Raw genomic sequence first — 26,363 nt, 5'->3', positions numbered from 1 at the left:
CACAGGATTTGGCTTTTATGGATTCTCGTTATTTTATGAATGGGAAACTGAGGCACCGTGATGCAGACGCTTCCTCAAGGTCAAACGCCTTATCATGGCTCTGCCATTGACTTGCACTACAGAGAAGGGTAAAGCCTTCTTCAATGAAAACACCCTTCTGTTTGCCTTACTATATTCTTCTCTTCTGGCCCACTGGGCTTCAGAATTACTGCCAAGCAGTATTACTAACTACACAGTATATGGGAATCACTTGCACTATTGCTAAACTGCAGCTGCCCCTCAACTCAGGCTCCCTTGTGCTCAATTAACTTTAGTGACCAAATTCAGATGTGGTGCATAGCAGGGATTAAATTATATGTAGACTGGTGGGGTGTGAGTTTCAGGGATGCAAGTTGAAGGGTAGATGTACACTGGAGCTGGAAGGTGTAATTGCCAGCTCAAGGAGACATACCCAAGCTAACTCTGATTGAGCTAGCACACTAAAAATAGACAAGTGGGTGTGGCAGCATAAGTGGTGAGAGGGAGCTAGCTGTCCCGAATATGTACCCAGTGTCTCGGGTGGCATCGTCCTCAAGGCAGCTAGCACTTCCCATTGGTATTTTTAGCCGGTATGTCTCCTTGAGCTGGAAATTATACTTCCCAGCTCCAGAGCAGAAGTACCCTAAGTAAATCTGGACGGACTCTAGGAGCCTATGTGGGTAGAACATACACCTTGAGGGTGGCAGAAGAAGGTTGCAAGTTCCACTTTCTTGGGCAGCCTCTAGGCTTTGCTTGGGCTCAGCTTGACTTTATTAGGTTCTCGTCTGAATGTTGCCTGGTAACTCTACCAGCTCAGCATTGTTTATTAACTTCTAAGAAAACCTCTACTTAATGTCAGTGCTCATAGCCAGCAATCCCTGCAATCCCCGCCAGACCACTGAGGCTGGTTTTTGTCCCAGAAATCACAGCATGGATATTTCATACTCTTCTTTAATTTATTTCCCTCTGCAGTGACCTCTGGTCTTCTGATGTGCTAATAAGTATGATCCAATGTAAAAATGGCTGAGGAGGCCATTATCTGAGGTGCCATATAAGTCATGGAGAGGGGGTGTAGGAAGAGAGACCAAGGGCATTGTATCCATGCCAGTGAGTTGGTAGCACTGATTGGTACCGATACCCTACAAATTCTTATGCAGTTCAGCACATGGCAGGATCAGGCCATAAAAAAATGACTCTTAAATCCTGGGCAGGAGTTTTTCATAATCTGCATAGCACAGTGTAGTGCTCTCTGTCCTGACAGTAAAAGATGGAGGACAAGAAGGGTTTCAGGTTTTCTTTTTTAAAGTATAAGTAAAGACAAATATAAGAGAGACCGAATATAAGCACAGCCCGAAACTTAACATAGAAAGTCCCTGGGTGTCAATGTCATGCATCTCCATGGAGTAATGAGCTCACTTACTGTAACCAAAACAGGTTGCCATAGAAACTGTATTGGGGAAATCAGAAGCTCTTTTCTCCTGATACATATAAAAGCCAGCAGGGTGAGAAGATGTGGGGGGGGGGGCAGATTTTTTTTTCAATCTGTTGAAGATTTATAGGACTGAGATACTGTTTCAAATGTTTTAAATGAGACCGCTATTTATTCATTTTAAAGCAGGAAAAACTGCCCTTCAATAAAATAGTGTTTTAAAACTCCTGCTTTATTTAATTTTTGAGCAATATTTCTGCCACAGTAAACTTATCAGTAATTGAGATGTCCAGTTGCAGATACCCTGTTCCAACCATTACTCTGACCGTATGACTAAATCAGTGTAAGAAACGTAAAAGCCAAAGGATATTGGGTCAGTTTCATCTCGGCTGCAGCTTCCGCTGAAATCATTTCTGTACTCCAGGGATGTATTTGTCCTTGTATTTTTTACGAATCCCTCCACACATAGACAGTTATCTCTTCATATTTGGTCACCCAGTGAAGGTTAGTACATGAGCTGCAATACAAATGGGTTTCTAATGCCAGGATTCTACATGTGTGAATAGATAATAAAGAGGAAATTATTCAAACGCAAAGGGCAATATTTTTCTCTTGTATTTCCATGGAGCTCCGTTGGCATGTAGAGAGAGCAGAGCCGAATAGCTAAGTCAAGGTGCACAATGATGACCAGAGGGGAGCATTTTGTTCTAAATTTGTTCTAAATTTCCAATTCTTTGAGTCACTTGGAGAAAATCAGTTAATGCTTATGGATGTTGAAAGGCTAAAATATTCCCTAGTTTACATTTCACTTCTTGGTCCATTTGGTTGCAGGACTACAGGTGTGCAAATGTGCACCTATCACCTGTTTTTCAAAGTACCTGCAACTCCAGTTCATTTGAATGGAAGCTACCAGTGCTTAGCACCTCTGAAAATCAGGCCGCTACTTAGCCCAACACAATCTTATGTATGTTCGCAAATTTGGGATCTGCACTGGCACACAAGAGAGAGCAAAGTATGTTTGACCGTAAACAAATACGTGCCTGCCTTCTAACTGAACAATAGGTTGGCACTTTGACTGTAAACAACAGGTCCCATCTTTTAATGAGTACAGATTCTTATATTGAGAATCAGAGCGTTGATGGTTTGGCAGATCAGAATGGGAGCCTTCAGCAAAGGGATGAACACCTTGTGATAAAAGAGTTTAAAGTCAACTTACTCATCTTACTCATTGTAGAAATGTGGGGGCATCAGCATTTCATGCCTGGTTGCCTTCAATGAATAGACGAGATTATTTAATTTTTTCCTTTTTATGGTTTTTAATGTAAATATGGCACGTGTTAGCACCAACCGAGATGAAAACTGGCTTTGTGAGGGTCAGATGTTCTCCAGCACATTCTGTTGTCATGCTGGCAGTATTCAGATGCTGCAAATTAAAACAAGAATACCTGCTGGGTGCAGAATGCTAAAAGAAAGTCTCTTGCAGTTTTGGAAGCAGTGCAGTTTGTGGGACATAATCATTCAGAAACTCATTTTCCTGTGCTTTGGGTAACAAACTTTTGGGTTAAATTTTCTGTTGTTTTTGCTAGTCTATCCCCTTCCCCTCTTTGTGTCTTTCCTTCTCTACAGCAGCCCCACTCACACCAGCATTTATTTATTCGGCATATGCAATCCGGTCAAGCCAAAACACAGTGTTCTTATCAATGATGTTCAAGGCAGGAAGATCTCCAGGAAATAGAGTAATTTTGCAGTCCTCAACACTATGTGTCATGGTTTGTGGCTGCCCACATTGAGATAATGGATTGTCTCTAAAACGCTACCAAAATTCCACTGCAGCACAAATTCCATGTCTGGTATGAAACCAGTTTGGAAGTCTCCATTGCCTTTGCGGTAAATCAAACCTGGGTTGACACTGAGTGAGGTCCGAGACAAGATAATTATTTGTCACTTTCTCTGTGGACCATGAAGCATGTCACATGTCCTTTACTGTAAATCCCTCACCCAATAAACTTATTCACAACGGGTGACGTGAGGGCAGATGACCATATGGTGCATTAAACAAGTCTTTAATTAGCAGTAGATGTGGCATATCACACAATTTTGTCACGAAATTGCTACGCTTTCCTCTCTGTGAGCACTGGGTGAAGCAATCTTGCAGAGAACCAGTAACCATGGTAGAGGAAAAGATGTAAGTGTGCCTGAAGTAATATGCATGGTGGAATTAAGTTGTGTGTTGATCCTCATTGTGTGAGACAAGCGAACCCACGCTGGAGCACAATACTCTGCTGATGAGTAACAGAGTGCCAAGGCTGAAATGCATAACGTTCGTGTTTTGGTGCCCCATGTCGTTCTGGCCAGTTTTCCAAGCAGGTTGTTGCGTGTTTTGACCTTAGTCACTGTCTTTGTAAGATGATCACAATATATAAGAGGTTTGTCCAATGTGACCCCTCGATAAACTGGGTGTGAATCATGCTTTATTTGCTGACCATTGAGAACTATGTTCAGGTCTCTGCCCGCTTGTGCATGATGTAAGTGGAAGACACTTGACGCAATCTTACTTCCACTTGATACCATGGAATATCAGGGTTGGAAGGGACCTCAGGAGGTCATCTAGTCCAACCCCCTGCTCAAAGCAGGACCAATCCCCAACTAAATCATCCCAGCCAGAACTCTATCAAGCCTGACCTTAAAAACTTCAAAGGAAGGAGATTCCACCACCTCCCTAGGTAACGCATTCCAGTGCTTCACCTCCCTCCTCGTGAAAATGTTTTTCCTAATATCCAACCTAAATCTCCCCCACTGCAACTTGAGACCATTACTCCTCATTCTGTCATCTGCTACCGCTGAAAACAGTCTAGATCCATCCTCTTTGGAACCCCCTTTCAGGTAGTTGAAAGCAGCTATCAAATCCCCCCTCATTCTTCTCTTCTGCAAACTAAACAATCCCAGTTCCCTCAGCCTCTCCTCATAAGTCATGTGTTCCAGTCCCCTAATCATTTTTGTTGCCCTCCGTTGCCAACAATAATGGACCATAGCCACCATATTTGCGTTCAGAACACTCTCAAGTATATCAAAGGAGTGTGACTGAGTGCCAAGGCATATGTCGTCCGCATAGACAAACTTGCGAGACCCAGTAGGTCATCTGAATATAAGTCGAATAACATTGGGTGGGGAGGAGGGCATTCATCTGGTGCCTCCAAGCACTTGTTCTATCACCAATATGCACACGGAATTGGCGATTTCTGAAAAAACAGAGCAATCACACATATTAACCAACTTGGTATGGTTCTAAACAATTTCAGCAAAAGGCCCATGTACCAGACCATATTGTGTGGCGTGGTCAGGTCAAGGAAGACTGAACCAGTCTTCAGCTTATGTTGGAATCCATTTCAGATGAAAGTTGTAAGTGCCAGCACTCAATCACATGTACTGTGACTGCAGCGAAAGCCAGCTTGCTCTGGTGCCAGCATGCCTTCCACAGATGGTGAAATTCTTTGCAAAATCAGGTGCTTAAGCATCTTGAAGCAGATGCTTAGAAGTGAAATTGGTCTATAACTCGAAGGCAACTGTTGGTCTTTCCCAGGTTTCAGCAAAGCAATGACCTTCGCTGGGTGCCATATTCTAGGCAGTCTGGATTCCCACAGAACTCTGCTGAAAAACCGAACGAGCCATTCCCGAGCGTGAGGACCCAATATCAAATAAGATTCTAGCAGTAAGAAACAAAATCAAAGGAGTTTAGTTTGTTTCTCCTTCCTTTTTCTCCTTCTCCTTTGCTGCTGTGATTTTCATTTTGTTGTTGCCATCAGGGTCCAACTGAAAGATATGTCCATCAAATTGTAGGATAGAGTAATTCTACATTTGCAGGCAGACTTCATGCATCACCTCCCTGGAAGCTTGGAAGGAAAGTAAATTTGCATGTCAGCTTGGTTACTTTATTTGCAAATGTACTACGGATGTGGAGGGTGCTGGATTCATAGCTTTGGAAAATGAAATCCTGTAATTAGTACAAAAACAGGTACAGCATGGTCAACAGCAGGACCACATTTCTCCCTACTGCCCTGCCAGTGTGCCTAGCTTTGCCCAGTCCCAAGTGTAATATAGAGAAGCTACTATATTCTGTTTTACGCCAGGCTATGCATGGCCCTAGGGGGTTGTTCTGGCAGCTAGATAGAGTATCACTGGAACGGAGGGATGCTCCAGCCATATGCATCGCCTCCCAGACACACCACTTGTACTAGCAGCTGGGAAGGGGATGAGGAGCTGGTGCATTGTCCTGTGAAGTGTCAGGGAGCCTGCTCTACCATGCTGAAGGCAGCTTTGTGTCAAGGGACTGGTGCTAAGGAGACTTGACTAGAGTTACCATACGTCTGGGTTTTCCCGGACATGACCTCTGTGTTGGCAGATTTTTCAAATAAGAGGAAATGTTTGGGATTTTTCCCTGTGGAGCCAACGTTGCAGCTCAAAGAGCTGTCTCTGCACCCCGATTGGTCCCTCCCCGGCATCCGCAGTTGCTGGATCCCACCCATCCTAGCCTGCTCCTCCAGGTAAGAGGAGCTGCCGCAGGGCCTCAGAGCCCGACCAGGAGGGGTGACAGGGCCAGGGCCTGGATCCCTGCCCTGGGGAGAGGAAGAGCCCCACGGGAAGGAACTGACCAGGCTGGTGCTGCATCCAGGCCTGCGCCAGCCACCTTACCACCATGGCAGGGAGCATGGCACTGCCCCCACCTCGAGAGTGAGGCTGCAGGTGTCCCCTCCAGCACCCCCAAACACCCCCTCCCAGTGCACACACACACACACCCTCCAGCACTCTCCTAAACACCTTCTCCCAGTACACACACTCCTCCAGCACCCCTCCCAATACACACACACCCCTCCACCACCCCCAAATACCCTCTCCCAGTACACACACCCCTCCAGCACTCTCCTAAATACCCTCTCCCAGTACACACACCCCTCCAGCACTCTCCTAAATACCCTCTCCCAGTACACACACTCCTCCAGCACCCCTCCCAGTACACACACACCCCTCCACACATCCCTCCACCACCCCCAAACACCCCCTCCCAGTACACACACACACACCCTCCAGCACTCTCCTAAACAACTTCTCCCAGTACACACACTCCTCCAGCACCCCTCCCAGTACACACCCCCCCCTCCACACACCCCTCCACCACCCCCAAATACCCTCTCCCAGTACACACACCCCTCCAGCACTCTCCTAAATACCCTCTCCCAGTACACACACTCCTCCAGCACCCCTCCCAGTACACACACACCCCTCCACACACCCCTCCACCACCCCCAAATACCCTCTCCCAGTACACACACCCCTCCAGCACTCTCCTAAATACCCTCTCCCAGTACACACACTCCTCCAGCACCCCTCCCAGTACACACACACCCCTCCACACACCCCTCCACCACCCCCAAATACCCTCTCCCAGTACACACACCCCTCCAGCACCCCTCCCAGTACACACACGCACACACATACCCCCAAATACCCTCTCCCAGTACACACACTCCTCCAGCACCCCTCCCAGTACACACACACACACACACCCCTCCACCACCCCAAAATGCCTCCTCCCAATACAACACACACACACCTTCACCACCCCCAAATACCCCCTCCCAGTACACACATACCCTCCAGTTCTCCCCCCCGCCCTGGCAGTGTCCTTTGTTTGGGAACTTGAAATATGGCGACCCTAGACTTGAGAGGCATGAGAATCAGGCCCTAGATACGACAGATTGTAGTATTTTCTACTGTTCCCTTTCCCATTTGTTTGGCAAAAGTTTTCTATCATCTCAACACCTAGCTGTGTGAAGCTTTCTTGGATGCTGACTTCATGAACTCTCACTCATTCACACCCCTACTAGCTTCTCCATTCCAAGTTTGTAACATTAAATATTTGGCAATTGCACCAGAGACTAAACTAATCTGTCTTCAGCCAGGGATGCTGAAAATGCACACCTGCTAATTACCAAAAGCTCACATCCTGCCTTGCACTTTCAGCAAATGAGTTAAAGAATCAGGTTTCTTTCAGCCTAATTGCACTTGCAAGCTATTTTGCTAATATGAATAAAGGCTCTAACTGGGCAATGCAGTACAAAATTCAGATACCAGAAGATGTGTGCACACAACAGAAAGTGTTGTTGCCTGGGTTTAGGTAGCTCAGATGAGATCTTGCAACATTTTCCCCGGTCAGGTGGGAACATTGTTAATTTCCATGACTAAATCCAGAATTCCTCTCTGTCAATTTGGAAGCCACGTAATGGCCTTCAGCAAAGCATTTTATAATGCACACTATGAAATGTGGGTAAGCACTGGAGCTCAGTGGACACAATGCTGAGGAAATGAGTCTTCAGATGGAGCAATCAGAGATCACTGAAGACATCATTTTCATTTATATGCCTGTGTACGAGCCCCATATGTAAAGTTGTTTTCTTATTGTTGTATGCTAAGGAGATTTCAATAATAATCCAAAAAAAATGTCTGAGTAAATTATCTCACTATTCTGTATAAAATCGCAGAGATGATCTAAAAATTATATAGAGGGCTATAAAATGAAGTCCAACAGCAAAGATACCAAGAGACACATCATTACGCATTTTAAAAAATTTCCGTCTCTTCTTGCCTAATATCCTGAATATTGACAGGGTATTATTTAGGGACTGACAGTGGAATTATGCAACACATTGTAATCACGTGTCTCTTTTGGTACCCTTGCCATTGTTCTCTATTTTTAACTAGTGTCTGCTTTTGGGACCATCTGTCAGATGCATTTGTCATCCCCCTATAGAAATCTTGAAATATCAAGGATATAGTACCTGATCTCAGGGACAATAGCAGGCTGGAAATTGCTCCCTTGACAATTAACTCTGCTCCATGTCTGGTTGTATTCCCTTTTACAGACTAACAACTTCAAGGTGGCAGTAGACCATTATCAGAGTTGAAATATCCACAGCGGCCTGGGTGTTTCATTTTATGATACACTGATTTCAGTGCATGGTGCGTGCATTTCAATTACATTCTGGCTAGAATTTGTAAAAGAGCTTAGCTCCCATTTAGGGACCAAAATAGGTGGCCAGATTTTGAGCCTGTTGAATGCTGGGTTCTGTTGAAAATTTGACCGTAAGTGTCACAATGGGAGGTGATGGATGTTCAGCACTTCAAAATCTGCTCATTGTTTAGTTGTTTAAGTGTGAGCTGAGCTCTCCTGAAAATCTGGCCTGGATTGTGGGGTGCTGAGCAGTTGAAAATTTGACACATGATCTACATGATATATCACCAGAAAGTATCTATTATGTCTTGAACAGCCTCTCATAGAGATCATTCAAAATATTTGTCAGGTTAATGAATAGGAGGACGGAGAGTGGGCATTTAGTGTGTCTTTGAAGAATTGCGAGTCACTGTTGTCCAAAATTTACTGTATAATCTAGTATTTGCCAACTGGTAGTTCATCTGATTGTCTTTAGTGGACATTCACATCTCCATGAAAACTCCCATCCATCTCTCAAATTGCAGGACAATGCCAACTTCACTATTTTTACGCACAGATCTGTATTCTAATTACCGTGTATTATTCCGAAACAATATATCTGCTTATGGTGCTTCTCTCTAGCTGGTCTTTCCTTAGTGCTGTTGAGTAGTAGCGAATCCTCTCTTTCAGACATTCCTAATGGTTTCCACGTTGCTCATTCATTTAGCAGGCATTGCTAAAACTTCCTCGGGATGCACAGTGAACATACATTTGTACAGCTTTGAGAAGTGTTTTAAGTTTTTTAAGAAGTGAATTCTATAATTTGAAGTCTAAAAGTAGGTTAAATGATAATGACTTTGGGCACATGAGATATTTGCAGCCCATCTTACAAGTTGTTGCACATGGATTTATGTCCATTGCATCCAGCATTGGAACATGCAGCTAACCTCAATCTCACTTCAGTGCTTTTCTCTGTTGGTTTCAGTTTATTTTATTATTTTTATTTTTATTTATTTATTCAAAGAGCAGAAAGAGAAAGTTTCTAGGATTACATTGAAATATACTGTACATTCTGCCACTTTTAGAAAAGTTATGGATTCACAGAGGAAGAAAAAAAACATGCATGCAGTGTTAGCCTGTTAGTCTAGAATCACGGACACTAGTCTCTTCAATTCGTGCCTTGCGATAAAAAGAGTGTGATAGATTTACCCATGATTCCATCCCTGTGCAACTGCGTCCATTGTGCAAACCATTGCTGATTCCCACGTTGTTTAATACTTTGTCTCACACAGCAATTAATAGCCCACTCTGAGTGGTGGTAATGTCCTTGTCTGTCTGCATTTAACCTCCCAGGTGATGGTAGAACAGATCACGGAGGAGCATAGGAAAACGAGGGGGCAAGGTTAAAGAATAGTACTTTGTGCTGGGTGCATTGTATGCATGCTAATACTCTCAAGTAGAGATTGAGATAGTGGAAGAAGAGATGGTCACACCAGCAGTTCTCAAACTGTGGTCCACAGAACCATTGCTGAGAGTGAGAGGAGAGCTGGCAGTTCACATGACTCTGGTCTACATCCTTGTTATCAGCTGCTTTATTCCAAAAAAAGGGAGCCGGGGTACCTGTCCTGGGGAAGGATCTAAGCTAGGAGGTGCTGCTGCAAGAGAACAGGAAACACACAGAAGAGGGGAGGTGGTGTCAGAGAAGCCGGTTCAGAGGACATAGAGGAGTAGATAAGAGAGGGAGATAGAATGAAGAGCCAGTCTGGTTAACTCTTTTTCTGGAAAGGACAAAACACTCCTTGCACTGGATTCTTAACAATACACAAGCACTTTTCTAATGTTAATGTGCCATGCCCCAAGTGCTGCAGTTGTCACAGGGATCTTGTGGGATATGAGTGGGAGGTGAGGTGTCCTGCACCATGACACATGGGAGGAGAGGAGGCTCATGTGACTGCAAATGGGAAACAGGGTGTCCACACGACAGTCTGAGACCTGCTCCTTGCAGTGCACTCGTTGAAGAACTCCTGGAGTTGCCAGTATGGGAGTGTAGGGGAAGGAAAGTGGGTTTTGAGGAGATAAAGGGATGCTTGGCACAGTGGAAGCGGGATGTCATTCCAGGCATAGGGTTCAGCTTGAAAAAAGCATGAATGGGAGAGTGGGAGGAGAAGACAAAGGGAGCCAAAGGATGGGTTGAAGAGCAGGAAGAGGGGAACTGAGAGAGTATCTGGGCCCCTGTGATGAAGTGGGAATATTTTACAATATTTTTGAGAGGCCAGTTTGTGCCTCAGTTTCCCCTATGTGCCTTGGGTGCAAGGGGACTGTTTGATCTCCCCGCAGGCTGACACACATAGGTGTGGGTATTGCCTAGCTGTCTGGGCCTTAGTTTCCATATCAGTGAAACATCTAGGAAGACAATGGCAAATCCAATCCCCAGCACACTGACACCTAGCAACCAACGACCCAGAGGGATATGGATTTCCCTGCTGCTCCTTAGGGAAGCTGAACAGCAATCCCCCAACTCCAGGCAAAAAGACTGGAGATATGTGAGGTGTTGGGTAAGAGCTGGCTGCTGGAAGGAGTCAGGGCTCATGCTTGGAGTTTGACAAAGGAGATCAGACAGAGACACAGACAAAGCTTGAACCCAAGGGTTCACTACAGCTTGGCTGAGCTCTGGGCTAACCAGAATGGACTCTGCTTTAACCTTCAGTTCCCTGTGTTACCCTAGGCACTTCCTATGCTGTGTTTCAGTTAATAAATAAATGCTGCTCTTCTGACAATGCTGCGTGAGTGTCACTGCAAATGTTTGGTGAGGTGCATCAACCCCTGAAGAGTGGACAAGTCTCCATCAGGGGTCTGTCTCAGTTGGACTTGCTGAATGGCGCTCATGGTGCGAGTGAAGCAGGAGTGCTGCAAGCCTAGAGGTCCAGTCAAAGAAGGCAGTGAAGCTTACCCAGGAGGAAAAGCAAGACCCCCAGTGGGTCTGGCACACTGCAGGAGTTCCTCCTGGAGACCATTCCAAAGTTGGGGCCATAGCACCAGTCCTGTGGATTCGTTTAAAAGTGAGAGCAGGGCAGTTGATCTGTATGTGGAAAGAGACCGGGAGGCAGGAGAAGGGGGAGTGACATGTCAGAGCGGCAAGCAGGGAGAGAATACTGCATTGACTGAAAGCGGACGAGATGGGAGAGGAGGTTACAATGATCTTGGTAAGAAAGGACCGTGATGTGATCCAGTTTTGGCAGTCGGCAAGGAGGAGGGGGAAGATAAAAAACATGGAGAAATGACAAGATTTGTCAGGAGCCTGGTTGTGAGGGGAGGCCAGAGAGAACCCTGGGGCTGAGTGTTCAAGGAGAAGCACAAAAGGGAAGCTCAAGAAGGCATGGCGGGGAGACAACGTTCTCCCTCTGCAATAGATAGCAAGAGCCATTGTATTTGTGAGAGTATGTTAAGAGAACATCCTCAGTAACTCTCTTAAAAGATGCTTTTGAGCAGGGCATTTCCTAGCCACTAATTCAGGTGGGGCAGGGTAGCTTCAAGTGTGTAGGGATGTGGGTTTTACAGCCCTGGAGCCTGAAGCTGTTTGTCCACAGAACGGGCAATAGCAATGCAGACTTCCCCGGATTACCCCCTCATTGTGCTTCCCCACGGAGTCGTTCAGGCACCAAGTCCACTCAATCCTTGCCGAGTCTGCCACAAAGAGAGCCAATTGCGCAGATCCTTTGCGTGTTACGGACGCACTAGTCTGGGCGGAGGTCACGTCATTTCACACAGGCCTTTGATTAGGTTTTTGTTATCAACTTTGTTTATGTTGCAAACGACAAATGAAATGGCTGACCTAGGGGTGTGAGTATTCCATTACCAAACCCTAGAGACATCCAGAAATTGAATGGTACTTTAGGCAAAAAGCTTACTTAATTTTTGAACATTATTTTTTTCTGTTGCTATCAGGCAAATACACTGAATCTGTGAGTTGTTCTTTGGTTGGTTGTTTGGTTTTTTATGTACAATATGGCAGTTTTGCTTATTGCCAGTAAGGGGGGCTTATCAGAAGTGACGTAGTATCATACATTTCTAAATATACTACACAAAGCTCTCAGGTAAGTGAGGCAGGCATTGGTAATTATGTATTCAAAAGAAAGGAGCCTGCAAACTATCAGGAAAAAATGCCAAGTGCTGTGATTCTCTGTGTAGTGTTTCTTCCACATTCTGTCATGGCTCCACCCCTTCTCTAGATTTCAGGAACATCCACTATATCTGTTTCTCCCCCCTCTTCTCTCATTGCATGGGGCAGGGGTACAAGCTCCCGGGAAACCTAGAGAAATGGGCTGGGGGTGGGAGTGAGAGACCACGGCACTCCAAAACGGAAAGACTGGGTGGAAGGACTTAGAGAACCTCCACCTTCAGCATAAAAAACCAGATTGATGTTGCTCAGAAATAGTCTTCATGCCACTTGCATCCTCTTTCCTGGAAAGGAGTCCCACTGGATGCTGGGAGGCTGTGGAAGATAATGGTAGTGAGATAGAGGACACAGAGAGAGAGTCCAGAGAAACTACACAAGTGTGGGGGCAAGTGTTGCCCTGCTTTATGTGGTATGTGACAGGGGGCTTGGGTCTAGGTTTGTTGACAGCCTGTCTTGTCTATCCCTTGACTTACAGTAGGACCTAGTCACTGTCTTTAGCCGGAAAATACAGAGCCATGAGGGATCTCTCAATACCTATCTGGTCTTGTTTTACATTTAAAAAACCTTCAAGCTGTTCAGCTCTGGGATGGCCAAGGAGTCTAGGGCAAGCTGTTGAGCAAGGGGTCTGAGACTTCAGGCTGGCAGGGCCCGGGGGTGCTGTGAAAACACCACATTTGGACCCCTGAGGAAGGCAGCACCTTCTAACCCATCCCCCTCCAAGGCCCACAGTCAAACCAACCCTTCCTTCTGGGTATGGTTTCCTCAAGCGCTCATCAGTGGTGCATCTGCAGTAAGTCAGCCAGTGCGGGGGCTGAAGAAGCCTGAGAGAGGAGTGCTGCACTCCTTTCCTCAGGCAGAGAGTAAATGGAGATGATCCGAGAAGTGAATCACCCACACGTATGCCAGAAAAGAACATGATTGTACTGGGGCAGGCAGCAAGGCAAAGTCTGCCGGCACGACTCCATTAAACTGGAAGTCAGTCAAAAAGCCGCAGAAATGGCTGTGTAAAAATCTTTCTCTTTGGCCGGGTCCCAGAATAGTTATGGAACCCCTCCCCCTCTCTCCTGCAATGCCATTTTATGGACGCTTTTCAGAGGAGGCGGGTACGTGAAGAGAAAGCGATTTGCTTGAAAAAACTTGAAAAACTTGTGACTGTTGCTCATTCTCAACATATTTAACGTGACGGGAAAACATTTAGGAGCTGGGGAGTGGGCTCTTGCAATATATGCTAATTGTGACTTGACCGAGTGATGGAATGTGCCGACGCTATCACTTCCAAGCTGAGTTTACACAACTCCCTTCCATAAACTATGGGGCCAATGTTAACACTGAGGCACTCTTTCATAGCTGAAGCTCTTGGAATTTGTTCTTCTTGTCCCGCAAACTGTGGAAACATTTGTATGCAACATTTTTGACCAATAATTGTGTCCATATTATTCTGCCAGGATGTATCAGTGTAAGGTACTAAGCATGGAATTCAGATGGCTATATTTTATCTAATCAATATTGAAATGAGGTTATTTCTTTGTAATACAGTAGTACCTGGGGAGGACACCAATGAGATGTGCTAGGCATTGAACAAACACATTAGGGAGACCCTGTCTCGATGAATTTACAGTCTAAACAGACAAGACAGACCAAGGATTGGGAGAAAAGTATTCTCCTCCTCCACATTTTGCAGAAGGGTAACAGGGGCATGCAAAAATTAAGTCATTTGCCCAAGCCAAGGACACACGAAGTCTGTGGCAGAACTGGGAATAGAATCCAGAGTGTCTGAGTCCAGTCCCTTGGCCTGATGACTTTACTTCCCATCGGAAGTAGATCTTTTTTGCTACAGTGTATTCTTTGAAGAGCCAGGCTTCCAAATTGAACATTGTGGGTCAGTAAACTGATGACTAGAATAGAGTAAATTGTGAGGAAAAACTTACCATGAATATTTATTAGTTTTCAAATGGGAATGTCAGTTCAATCCATTCAGGTTTTATTTCCTCAACCATTCAAGGGGTCAAGCTTTACATACTCATGAAAAGCTGATTATGAGCTTGAATATTCTAAGTACTGCATTTGGGATGGTAATTCTTCTATGCATGTTAGTTAGTGATGTTATCCAATCAGGGAACAAAAAAAAAAAAAGCCCATGTCCTAGGTTACTAACCAGTTGGGAACAATTTTTGTAATGTGAATATTAGATATTTTCAATTAACCGTCAACCAGATATTCAGATAGTGGAAAAATTGCAAAAGAATTTCATGAACAAGTTGGAATAACAGATTGTGACCGGAGGCCCAGGGGAGCCAACTGTGGTCACTCAATTAGGGTGAACTGCAAAGAATGGGGCAGACAATCCTCAAAGCTGGTGGATATTCCAAAACTTAGATTTACCAAGCCAGCACAAAACAGCTTCTATAATATCTCACTGGTTACTCAGAAGACAACAACACAGTTCCCTTAAAGTAACCCAGCCGTAGGCCTCCATCCAGACACCCAAGTCAAATATGATAAGGATTACTGAAAATCTTATTCATCATATAAAAAATTTCTGCCAGTCCCAAAGGATCAGACACATTACCTCCAGGTTAATGAATATTCCAGATCTTACCCAAATACACGCTTACAGCCAATTCTTATTAACTAAACTAAAATTTATTAAAAAAGAAAAGAGAGAGAGAATTGGTTAAAAGATCAGTATACATACAGACATGAGTTCAATTCTTGAGATTCAGATTCATAGCAGAGATGGTGAGCTTTGTAGTTGCAAAGAGTTCTTATAGAATTAGTCCATAGGTTATAGTCCAATGTTTATATCCAGGCTGGTCCAGTGAGAACTGGGATCTCAGTCCTTATGGTTTAGGCTTCCCCTGCATGAAGCGTCAAGCAGATCTGAGATAAAAAGGATTGGGACCCAAACATCTTTATACTTTAAGAAGTTTCAGGACTTCTTGTGACAGCTCAGAGTCCTTCGGTGAACAATAGGCACTCATGGGGACTTTGAAGTGGACCCATTTCCTGAGCATCACCAGTAAATATCCACACAGATTAACATAAGGCAATTCCCTGTTTTTCCACCATTAGCAGATGATTTGCTGTACCTTTCAAAGAGAGATGAATACAGGGATATCTTATGTTTACAGTTCATTTAAATGTTAAGATGTCCTTTTGATCTCTGAATTAACAGAATACAGCATAAACAGGGACTGATTACATTGTTGACCTCTACTAATATATATGTAAAACACAAACATTATTTCCCCATATGTCTTTAAGGTTGTTGAATTTGAGTCATTTATCCTGCTGGACGCTTAACTCTTTCTGGCCATGTGTCATATTTCAGGAATATGTCATGAACAGGAAAGAAGGGTGAAATCTGATGAATAATGGAGGGAACATTATTTACTTGGTTCTAGATATGGCACAACACTGACTTCTCAGTAGCATACAGTATCACGGGGTCTGTTCAGAAAATACTCACTCTGCTGTTTCCTGACTTATCAGCGAGCTCTTTAAAAAAAAATAAAATAAATAATCACAACCCCAAACTGCCTCCTGACTGTTTTGGGGAATAAGTGTTGAGTGTGTCTCGTGGTGTCACATATTATTGATTGATTATCAGTATTCAGACAACTACTTCAATATTTTCACAAATTTTAGCATAAATATTTGTCTATGTCAAAAGTTCTTGTCATCCATTCCAGGGAGCAAATGCATTTGCAACTGGAATTGGTTCTGAATGATTTATTAACCAGAAAAAATGGACTGAATTTGTAATGAAAATTATTCTAAATAAATAGTTCAAGAAGCTCTGCTTATCAAGCACATCCTGGTCTTCAAATAGACTTCTCATTGAAAGCATCTGTTTGCCATCAGCGGAGTTAAGCGCATGTGTATGATTGCGCTCATTTCAAATCACCATTTAGATGCATGTTTTGGGACAATAACACAAATGTAACTAATTGCACTAGGTTCAGTGAGTCTAATAAAAGACTTTTTGAGCCCCAAAAGTGAATTCTGGATCCATTTATTTTAATCCTTTTCCATTCTCTGTGTACCAAACAGAGATTTTTTTTTCTCCATCTCACATACAGTTTACAGCTTCTTGCAATGATTCATAAAAGCCACATGACTTTCATGACCTTCATATAAGCTCATATAATAAAAAGGAATACACATTTCCTATGTGCTGGTTAAGGCTTCTTTTTTAAAATGCGTGTGTCCCTAGAGATGATTTAAATGTTAAATTCCCCATCATAGCTGATGTAATATTGCTTATTGTAAACATTTTAAACAAGCCACCCCAGAGGTCTGCTCTTCAGAGGAAGTAGGAAAAAGCCCATAATACACCTGGTCTGTTGTGGAGCGTTTGCACATAGGTGGAGACAGAAGGAATTCCTTCCTGTTTTCTGCAGCAACTAGTGCATCTCTTGCTTGTTTTGATCGAGCCCAAGTTTTCTGAACTTAAGGACACACTGTAAGATCCATCTCTCTTTTCTCAAGCTTCTGCCTGGGAGATGAGGGGAAGAGAGGTGGGGAGGTTGACTTTCAGTTCATTTGGTTGGATGTGCCCATTTTTTCTTTTATACCTCCGTCCCTAAGAGTGGTATGTGGTGGTCATAGCTGTGTGTGTGCCCTGAAACTTCTGCAATATCAAAAGATAAAGGGAGGATTTTCAAAAGTGCTCAGCCCTGGCCTAACGCTGCTCCCAGTGCAGTCAATGGGAGTTGTGCTATAGACTTCAAAGGGAGCAGAGTTAGATTGCTGCTGTGCACTTGTGAAAATACTGTAGTTCACTGGACACTGAATTTGTAGCCAGATGGAGGAAACAAGAGGCTTTTGATTTGCTGAGGTCCTGTCCTATCACCGTTCAGCAGGGCATGTCATGGCAAATGCCATAAAACCTCAGAGTTATGAACACCAGAGTTACTAACTGATCAGTCAACCACACACCTCATTTGGAACTGGAAGTACGGAATCCAGCAGCAGAGATGACTAAAAAAAAAGAAAAAGAAAAAGAAAATACAGTACAGTGTTAATGTAAACTACTAAAAACATAAAGGGAAAATTTAAAAAAAAAAGTTTTGACAAGGTAAAGAAACTTTCTGTGCTTGTTGCATTTAAATTAAGATGGTTAAAAACAGCATTTTTCTTCTGCATGGTAAATTTCAAAGCTGTACCAAGTCAATGTTCATTTGTAAACTTTTGAAAGAACAGCCATAGCGTTTTGCTCAGAGTTATGAACATTTCAGAGTTACAAACAACCTCTATTCCCAAGGTGTTCGTATCTCTGAAATTGTACTGTGTTTGAAACATATTTTTATGAATATAGGGAGGTGACAGGGGTTACCTAGAGTGTGTTCTATTATCGTCTCTTTAATTATCTGTATGTTCTTGAATTGCAGAGGCTACCACAGTAAATCTGGCCATGGTGTAATGGATACCTGGTATGACAACCCTGTGCCTAGTTATTCCCCCAATAACAGAATCGTGACCAAGGAGCACAGGAAAAGCTTCCAGACTGGTGAGTATTTTATATGTTCTTTGCATTTTGATACTCTGTCGTATGGGCCTTTGGAAAGGTCGGACTCGCTGCTAACCCGCCTCTTCGTGGCTGGGAATAGTGTAGGCATTTCTCTGCTTGCTCCCGGCATTGCACACAACGGAGTCATAAAAGTCCTCCCCCATACAAGTCAAAGAGCTTGGGCTTGGATCAACGCTCATATTTTTAGGGTTGATTTAGAAGCTGAATTAAAGGCTTGGCATCCATAATCTATAACTGATCTTATTAATGTCCTCAGGGCCGGCTCCAGGCACCAACATTCCAAGCAGGTGCTTGGGGTGGCACTGAGAATGGGGCGGCCGTCCGTGTCCCATGGCGGCAATTCGGCGGCGGCTGCTTGGGGCAGCAATATTGGTAGAGCTGCCCCTGAATGTTCTATACAGCACCAGCAATGTGTTCTTTCTGCCCCCCCCTTTGTTCCCAGCAATACTTTTAAACAAATGCACCCTATCTGTACATTTAGTCATGATATTATCTAGATGAGCCTTCTAAGTTAGTTTATCAAACATAACTCCTAAGAAAGTAAAATTTTGAACTACCTGTATTGTTTCTGCATAAAGGTTCCATTCTTCCCCAATCGTCTTTCTTGTGAAGATTTGTTTTAGCCAGTGAGAACTTAAATCCCCAAGTATCTCCCCATTCTGAAATCACCCTGAGCACTTCCTGGGTTCTCTCCACAACTCTGTTAAGTCTTCTGTGTTCGGCCTGTATAGCACAGTCAACCGCAAATAGAGCAATACCTATTCCTGCTCGTATACTCTCTGGGAGATTATTAATCATAATGTAAAACAGGGCGGGGCTGATAACACTCGCCTGTGGAGTGCCATTAGTAAGTTTATATATAAGGTTAACATTCTGTCACAGGTACTTTTCATAAAAATCAGGGACAGATCATGGGCAATAAACAAAAAGTCACAGAATCCCGTGACCTGTTGCTGACTTTTACTAAAAATACCCCGGAGGAGGACTGATTCAAACCCAGCTGCTGCTTTGGCGGCCCGGGGACTGAGGCTCCAGCAGTCAGGCTGCCCACCAGCTGCTCCATCATTTCCGGGGCTGACAGCTGCTCCAACCCTGTCCCGGAAGAAGTCCCAGAGATCCCAGAAAGTCACAGAATCCGTGACCTCCGTGACACAATCGTACCTTTATTTATAAATATTCAATGTATTGCAATTGCCAGATTCTATCACATAAGAAATCTCTTATGCACCAGAACATTCTTCCTTTTATTCCAATTGTGGCTAGTTTACACAGCAAGTCTTCCCTCCATGGCATGTCATATGCTTTTTCAGTGTCCAGAAAGACAGCTACCATAAACCCTCTGTTCCTTGTGTTTTTTTGTATTTCTGTTTCTAATCTTACAATATGATCAACTGTGCACCTACCTTTCCTGAAACCCTTTGCACCGTTTACAGTTTCAAGAATGCTACGAATCTCTCATTTATCACTCTGTCCATAATTTTGTCCACACTTGCTTCCATTCTGCCAGTAGTATTCCTTTTCTCCGTGTATTATTATATAATTTCAATAAAACTCTGAAACTCCCTTCTGCTAAGTATTTAAGCATTGCATTACTTATGCTATCTTGACCTGGAGCTGTATTTTTACTTTTGTCTATAGATTTTTTGAGTTCCTGGATGCTGAAATTTTCATTCAGTTCATCATCTTTATGTTCTGTCCAGCCATGTAAGAGCTCACCATTTTCTTCAGCACACATTCTTTTCCCCTCCACATTTGCAGGAGACAATGCTGCCCGCTTGTTTTTTTTGTTTGCAATGTCACCTGAAAGTGAGAACAGGCGTTCTCAGGGCACTGTTGTAGCCAGAGTCGCAAGATATTTGTGTGCCAGATGTGCATGCTTCAACCACCATTCCAGGGGACATGCGTCCATGTTGATGACAGGTTCTGCTCGATAACCATCGAAAGCAGTGCAGACTGACACATGTTCATTTTCATTATCTGAGTCAGATGCCACCAGCAGAAGGTTGATTTTCTTTTTTGGTGGTTCAGGTTCTGTAGTTTCCGCATCAAAGTGTTGCTCTTTTAAGACTTCTGAAAGCATGCTCCACACCTCCTCCCTCTCAGATTTTGCAAGGCATTTCAGATTTTTAAAACTTGGGTCAACTGCTGTAGCTATCTTTAGAAATCTCACATTGGTGCCTTCTTTGCGTTTTATGAATTCTGCAGTGAAAGTGTTCTTAAAATGAACAACATGTGCAGGTTTCAGAGTAACAGCCGTGTTAGTCTGTCTTCGCAAAAAGAAAAGGAGTACTTGTGGCACCTTAGAGACTAACCAATTTATTTGAGCATAAGCTTTCGTGAGCTACAGCTCACCACGGTATGCATCCGGTGAAGTGAGCTGTAGCTCACGAAAGCTCATGCTCAAATAAATTGGTTAGTCTCTAAGGTGCCACAAGTACTCCTTTTCTTTTTGCGAACATGTGCAGGGTCATCATCGGAGACTGCTATAACATGAAATATATGGCAGAATGTGGGTAAAACAGAGCAGGAGACATGCAATTCTCCTCCAAGGAGTTCAGTCACAAATTTAATTAACACATTATTTTTTTAACAAGCGTCGTCAGCATGGAAGCATGTCCTCTGGAATGATGGCTGAAGCCTGAAGGGGTATACGAATGATTAGCATATCTGGCACGTAAATACCTTGCAATGCGGGCTACAAAAGCGCCATGCAAATGCCTGTTCTCACTTTCTGGTGACGTAAATAAGAAGAGAGCAGCATTATCTCCTGTAAATGTAAGCAAACTTGTTTGTTTTAGCGATTGGCTGAACAAGAAGTAGGACTGAGTGGACTTGTAGCCTCTGAAGTTTTAAATTGTTTTTTTTTATCGAGTGCAGTTATGTAACAAAAAAAAATCTACATTTTTAAGTTGCACTTTCAGGACAAAGAGATTGCACTACAGTACTTGTATGAGATGAACTGAAAAATACTATTTCTTCAGTTTATCATTTTTGACAGTGCAAATATTTGTAATCAAAATATACACTTTGATTTCGATTACAACACAGAATGCAAGGTATATATGAAAATGTAGAAAAACATCCAAAAAATCCCTAAATTTCAATTGGTAGTCTCTTGTTTAACAGTGCAATTAAAACTGCGATTAATCATGATCCATTTTTTTAATCTCGATTATTATTTTTTTTAGTTAATCACGTGAGTTAACTGCGATTAATCGACAGCACTAATCATTTACTATAAAACCAGGTATACATTTGTTTTTATTCCGTATCCCATTCATTCTTTTAACTTGTTTCTCTCTCTGAAACCTCAGAATCTTTGTTCAATTTTCCACAATGCATTCTCCAACTCTCTTACATGGCCTTTTTAATAATTCTTTGTGCCACTGCTTTATACCTGTTATAATTCATTAAGTTCTTGCTATTTATTGTATTTTTGCTTGTTTGTATGCCTTATTTCATTCTTTAATTGCTGCTTTACAATCTTCATGCCGCCAGGGACCTGGATTTCCGAGTTTGTGGCAATTAGATGTCTTATGTATAGCTAGGTGGCTGCTGCAACAACTCCCTTTATTATATTATCATGAAATTCCTCTAGATTATCACTTATTCAATGGCACTTAGAAACTCTGCACACTCACTCTTAGAGAGTTCTCAGTTTGCTTTTCTAAGGCTCCAGGTAGGAATCCTTTCAGTGTTTTCAACACTACCGTGGTGTGGATATATAATTTAGCATAGGGATTCTTTATTGATTTCCCAGATGCATTTACTTGCTACATTACTTGTTGCAATTCCCATATCTAAACATGAAACTGTTCCATCCACCGAATTAAACCTAGCAGTTACTCCAATATCGAGCAATGCCAGTTTGTGTATGTCAATGAACTGTTTCAGGCATTTGCCATTATAATGAGTTTTCCTACTTCCCCATAACTCATTATGGCTATTAAGGTCTCCACAAATAGTATACCGGCCTTTGGCATGGTTGGCAAACTCTTCTTGTTCTAGGTTGTCTAGCATTTTACATGGGTATAATGCTAGACAACCTAGAATATAAAGGTACTTTTATTCTGCAGAGGAATCTCAACAGCATTGCACTCAAAACTTAAGTTCTGTACTTCTATGTTACCATAACTACGACCTTCCTTTCTAAATATACAGATCCCGCCTCCTCTTGTTATTTCTCTGTTAAGTCTGTGTCCCGCTGTCTGGAGTGGCTCACGATTGTGAGTGCCTACGTTAGGACTAGGGTGACCAGATGTCCTGATTTTATAGGAACAGTCCTGATATTTGGGGCTTTTTCTTTTATAGACATCTATTACCTCCGTCCCAATTTTTCAGACATGCTATGTGGTCACCCTAGTTAGGGCAAACTGTCCAAAGCAGGGCAGACACCCCCAACTGCTGGTATGTTCTATCATTCAATTTTACCAAGCCACTAACAAATGGGAATGCCTAAATTACTACAACAGTCTTATAATGGAGTCACAGACAGTCCCCTTAGACACTCCAGACTCTATCTTGCCACCCAGGCAAGCTAGAATATGCAATAAATGTATGCAGTGTAGTTGTGACAGTGTTGGTCCCAGGATATTAGAGAGACAAGGACCCTCTTCTATTGATGTGAGTGAGAGAGAGAGAGGCTTTCGAGCTACACAGAACTCTTTCAATAAAAATATTACCTCACCTACCTTGTCTATGTGATAAATGGTCACTTACACCAAAAATCACAAATCCCAGTTACAGCCAGTCCCAAGAGACCAGTCACTCCCACAGATTGATTTGCATCCCAGATCTCACACCAGAGACAATGCTGGAAGCCAATTCTACAGTAAACTTACTAAAGGTTCATCGGCTAAGAAAAAGGAATGAGAATTATTGAGAGGGAATGGAAGTAAAATATATATGAACAGGTGAATCACACTCTATAATTTCAAAAGGTAACAGAGACGTAGTAATCTGTCAGTTTCCCCAAAATCTTTTAGGGCTACTCAGAGTAACTCTGAGGATCTGATCATCTTGTTCAGTTACTTTGCCCTGTTAGAATCCAAACAGTCCAAAGATGAAGAATTTTTCCTTGTGTCCATACTTACAGCGGCTTCTGACAGAAAGCAAGTTCCAAGGGTAATTACATTGTTACATGGGCTCTTTGAGGACGAGACAGAGGAGCACATTTAGAGTCTTTGATCTCCGTTCATCACACACACAAAGACCACTTGCTTTGAAATGTGCTAGAATTACTACTTTCCTATTAAAGATCTTCATTTGCATTATACAAGGCTTCTTTCTCATTTGATGGGTTATTTAGTTACAGGGGAATATACAATGTAAAGGTTTGCTATTACATTATAACAGGATACAGATAAGTGAAAACAATTGATACAGAATCCCATTGAAGTTGAAACACAAATACATTCTTATACATTAAACAGTCTATATTACTACACAAGTGAATTGGCTTGGTTTCCAGCTGTTCTGCTGTAAGTGGTCAGTGTGGCCAGGGGCTTAGGCATGAGCTGGCACCTGGTCTGTGAGTGCATAGTCTGATTACATCATATCCTAGAAGTCTAATCATAAGTTTTCTCACTCACCATGTTTCTTGTACACATATCGCACCAGGTTTGTTTTCCATTTCAAACGCTGTTTCTTTAACTCCTGGCCATGTGTTATTACGCTATGTGTGTTAAAGCAGAAAAACTATTAGAACCATGTTGTTTAAACTACATTATTACCTTCATTTAAAATTGCATGAATATGATCTATTGGGAGATTGACCATATGCAATACTTTTCTGCCACTTTTGTTATAATGTTCATTCTTTCAGTCTTCTCCCCTGTCTGTAAAGTACAATTAATCACTTGTATCATAAATGCTATACATTTCTCTTTGCCTACAAGCAGGACATCTTCATCTGTTCCCCTTATATTATCTGTCCTTCCCTGAATTGCATGTCATTGTCCCAACCGCTCTTCTCCATCACTGGCTCTTTCCTCCTCCTCCACATTTCACTGTGAATATCTTTCGGTGGCTTCTGCATAGAATATTTTATGGATTGTTTGAATTTTCTGTATCTCTCTAATTCGTTCCACTGCCATGCACCCTTTGAGTGCTGCACTGTGCTTATCCCCACAGGAGCTGCATTGTAGTTTTGGTCCTTACATACAATTCTCATATGAGTGTTCTCCTCTGCAAGTACCACACCTCATTTCCCCCTTTCAGGCAGCTGCCACCTGCCCAAACCTTTGACATTTATACCGTCTCAAAGGACCCGGGATACATGGCTTAATCCGGAAGAGCTGATATCCTATATTAACCCTATCAGGTGGCATTGCACCTTTAACTATTACTCGAATCGTTGTGTTCTCCCCATCTCCTGCTAATCAATCACTTAACAAACAGCACTTGGTCCTCCCCTTTTGCCCTTTCAATTTCATCCTCAGTCATGCCTAGGGGAACCCCATACATTACGCCCTCTTGCTTCTGTCATAAATTTAGGTAGCTAGCAAATTACTTCTTTTGTCCCTAAAACTGTATTTTTAAGAAGCTTCTCAGCCTGTTGCTTATGTGTACATTCTACTAATGAATCTCCACTCTGCATTCTTTTAGCTCTTAATATATCTCTGATACGTCACTGAATCCATTCCACTGTTTTCATGGGATTAACATCTCCCATCTTTACATCTTCAGCTAGTAAATTGATAATTATAAAATGTCAGTCCTTTTCCTTACTCTTTTTTCCATTCCTACCTGCTCCCTCTTCTCCAGATACAGATACTTCTATTCTTTTCTTCTTCTTCTTCTTTTTCTGAAGCCTTCCTCATCCCTTGTTTCTTCTCCCTCATTTTCCAACATAACTTTCAGGCTTTCCCTCTCAGACTATATTTCCAGCAAGCCAGTCATCAGCCTAAGCCATGGCTGAGTTCCAAGTCCCAGTGCTTAACCCCTCTCAGCCTACACTGCCAGCCTGGAGCCTGGCCAGCAGCTGCCCCAGCCCAGCCAGCCATCAGCCTCCACTTCTGCTCCAGACTTATTTCTTCACAGCACCACCCAGCTGCTCCCCAGAGGGGCTTCATCTTTAATTCCTCTGGTCCACCCTGCACATGCAGCCAGGTAACATAATTGGCCCAAGGCCCACCTTAACCCTTTTCTTGACTGTGTGGGGTACACATATTATCACAGGACCCCTCCAAAACTACAACCATGGTTCAGAACACTCCTGAGCTTTGGGGAAACTCACATGTGAACTTGTCCCTCATCTCTCTAATGAGTCAAAGCTCAACCTCTGATTCAAACATCCCTGAACCTTAATACCCCAAAACTTTGAGCAAGTCGGGATCAAATTTTTGCTGCTTGACCCCATCTCTAGCTGCTGTGTATATTCATGGGACTATACGATGCAGCGATCTGCATCCATCTCCATGGTGCTTTCTGTCAACATAATCCTTTCCACATCAGTTAACAAATAAGCTTGATGAAACATTGATATATGAGACATATGGAGAATGCTTCCTCAACCCCATCCCTCCACACTTTCTAATCATCAGTTCTCAGCGACAGAGACCCTAACTAAATTGGTTCTCAGGGAAGAGCACCAGCAAAAGCAAATGTGTTTGTGGTACATGTCTGCTTACTGCCAATCCCTTGCCACAGCATTTAACAGTAGCAATGTCACAAGCAGTCCCAGGGTTGTTGCATTCTGTGTCCTTGTCTTTTGGAACAGGAGGAATAAATGTTCTGGGTTTGGATCTTTGCAGTAGTATTTGGAGAGCAGCGCAGTCCTACTCAGCAAAGGACAGAGCAGCTCCCCAAATGGGAAATGCTTTCCCGGAAGATACTGTTTGGACAGGAGGTCGCATGCTAAGCTTATCAGAGGCAAGGATGCATCCCAACTTTTCCTTCTGTTTGGAGCCAGTGCTTTAACAAGGGTCTCCAAGAAACTCTCTAGTGCTAAAACAAGTCACAAGCCATTCAGCTGGTCAAAGGAATGACCTTCCTGAGGAGCTAGTCCAAAAATCCTGCATGGCAAAGTCCTCAGGCCAGTAGGGTTGAGAACTGAACTCATAGTCCCAAATGTCCATCAGCATCATGGTGCAAACACGGCCCTGGTGCTGCTGGCAAAGTGTTTCTCAGACAAGAGCTGATTTCTGTAACTGAGACGAAACCTAAACCTTACTGGCAGGTCTTCTGCAGGCTATCTTGTCTGTGTATGCCTGACCCTCAG

The 26,363-nt window shown here is 43.1% G+C and overlaps 1 protein-coding gene and 1 long non-coding RNA gene across 4 annotated transcripts in view; one reads left to right on the top strand and one right to left on the bottom strand.

The window, feature by feature from the left end:
- The window catches only part of NECAB2 (N-terminal EF-hand calcium binding protein 2), a 359,662-nt gene that overhangs the window by 286,078 nt on the left and 47,221 nt on the right, over nucleotides 1-26,363 (top strand). For all 3 annotated transcript variants that reach the window (XM_075118339.1, XM_075118338.1, XM_048870602.2), the window contains exon 7: nucleotides 18,003-18,121. In XM_075118339.1, coding sequence (XP_074974440.1) covers nucleotides 18,003-18,121 — 119 coding nt within the window. The remainder of the gene's footprint in view (nucleotides 1-18,002; nucleotides 18,122-26,363) is intronic.
- Nucleotides 17,550-24,976, bottom strand: LOC142068649 (uncharacterized). Its single transcript, XR_012664544.1, has 3 exons — nucleotides 24,890-24,976; nucleotides 23,734-23,816; nucleotides 17,550-17,592 (listed from the first exon to the last, which is right to left on the bottom strand). It is a non-coding gene; the product is annotated as an uncharacterized LOC142068649 (long non-coding RNA).

This window comes from Caretta caretta, chromosome 12 (assembly GCF_965140235.1).
Source record: "Caretta caretta isolate rCarCar2 chromosome 12, rCarCar1.hap1, whole genome shotgun sequence".
NCBI lineage: Eukaryota > Metazoa > Chordata > Testudines > Cheloniidae > Caretta > Caretta caretta.
The sequence above is the reverse complement of the archived record's forward strand: the minus strand, read 5'-3'. Positions and strand labels throughout refer to the sequence as shown.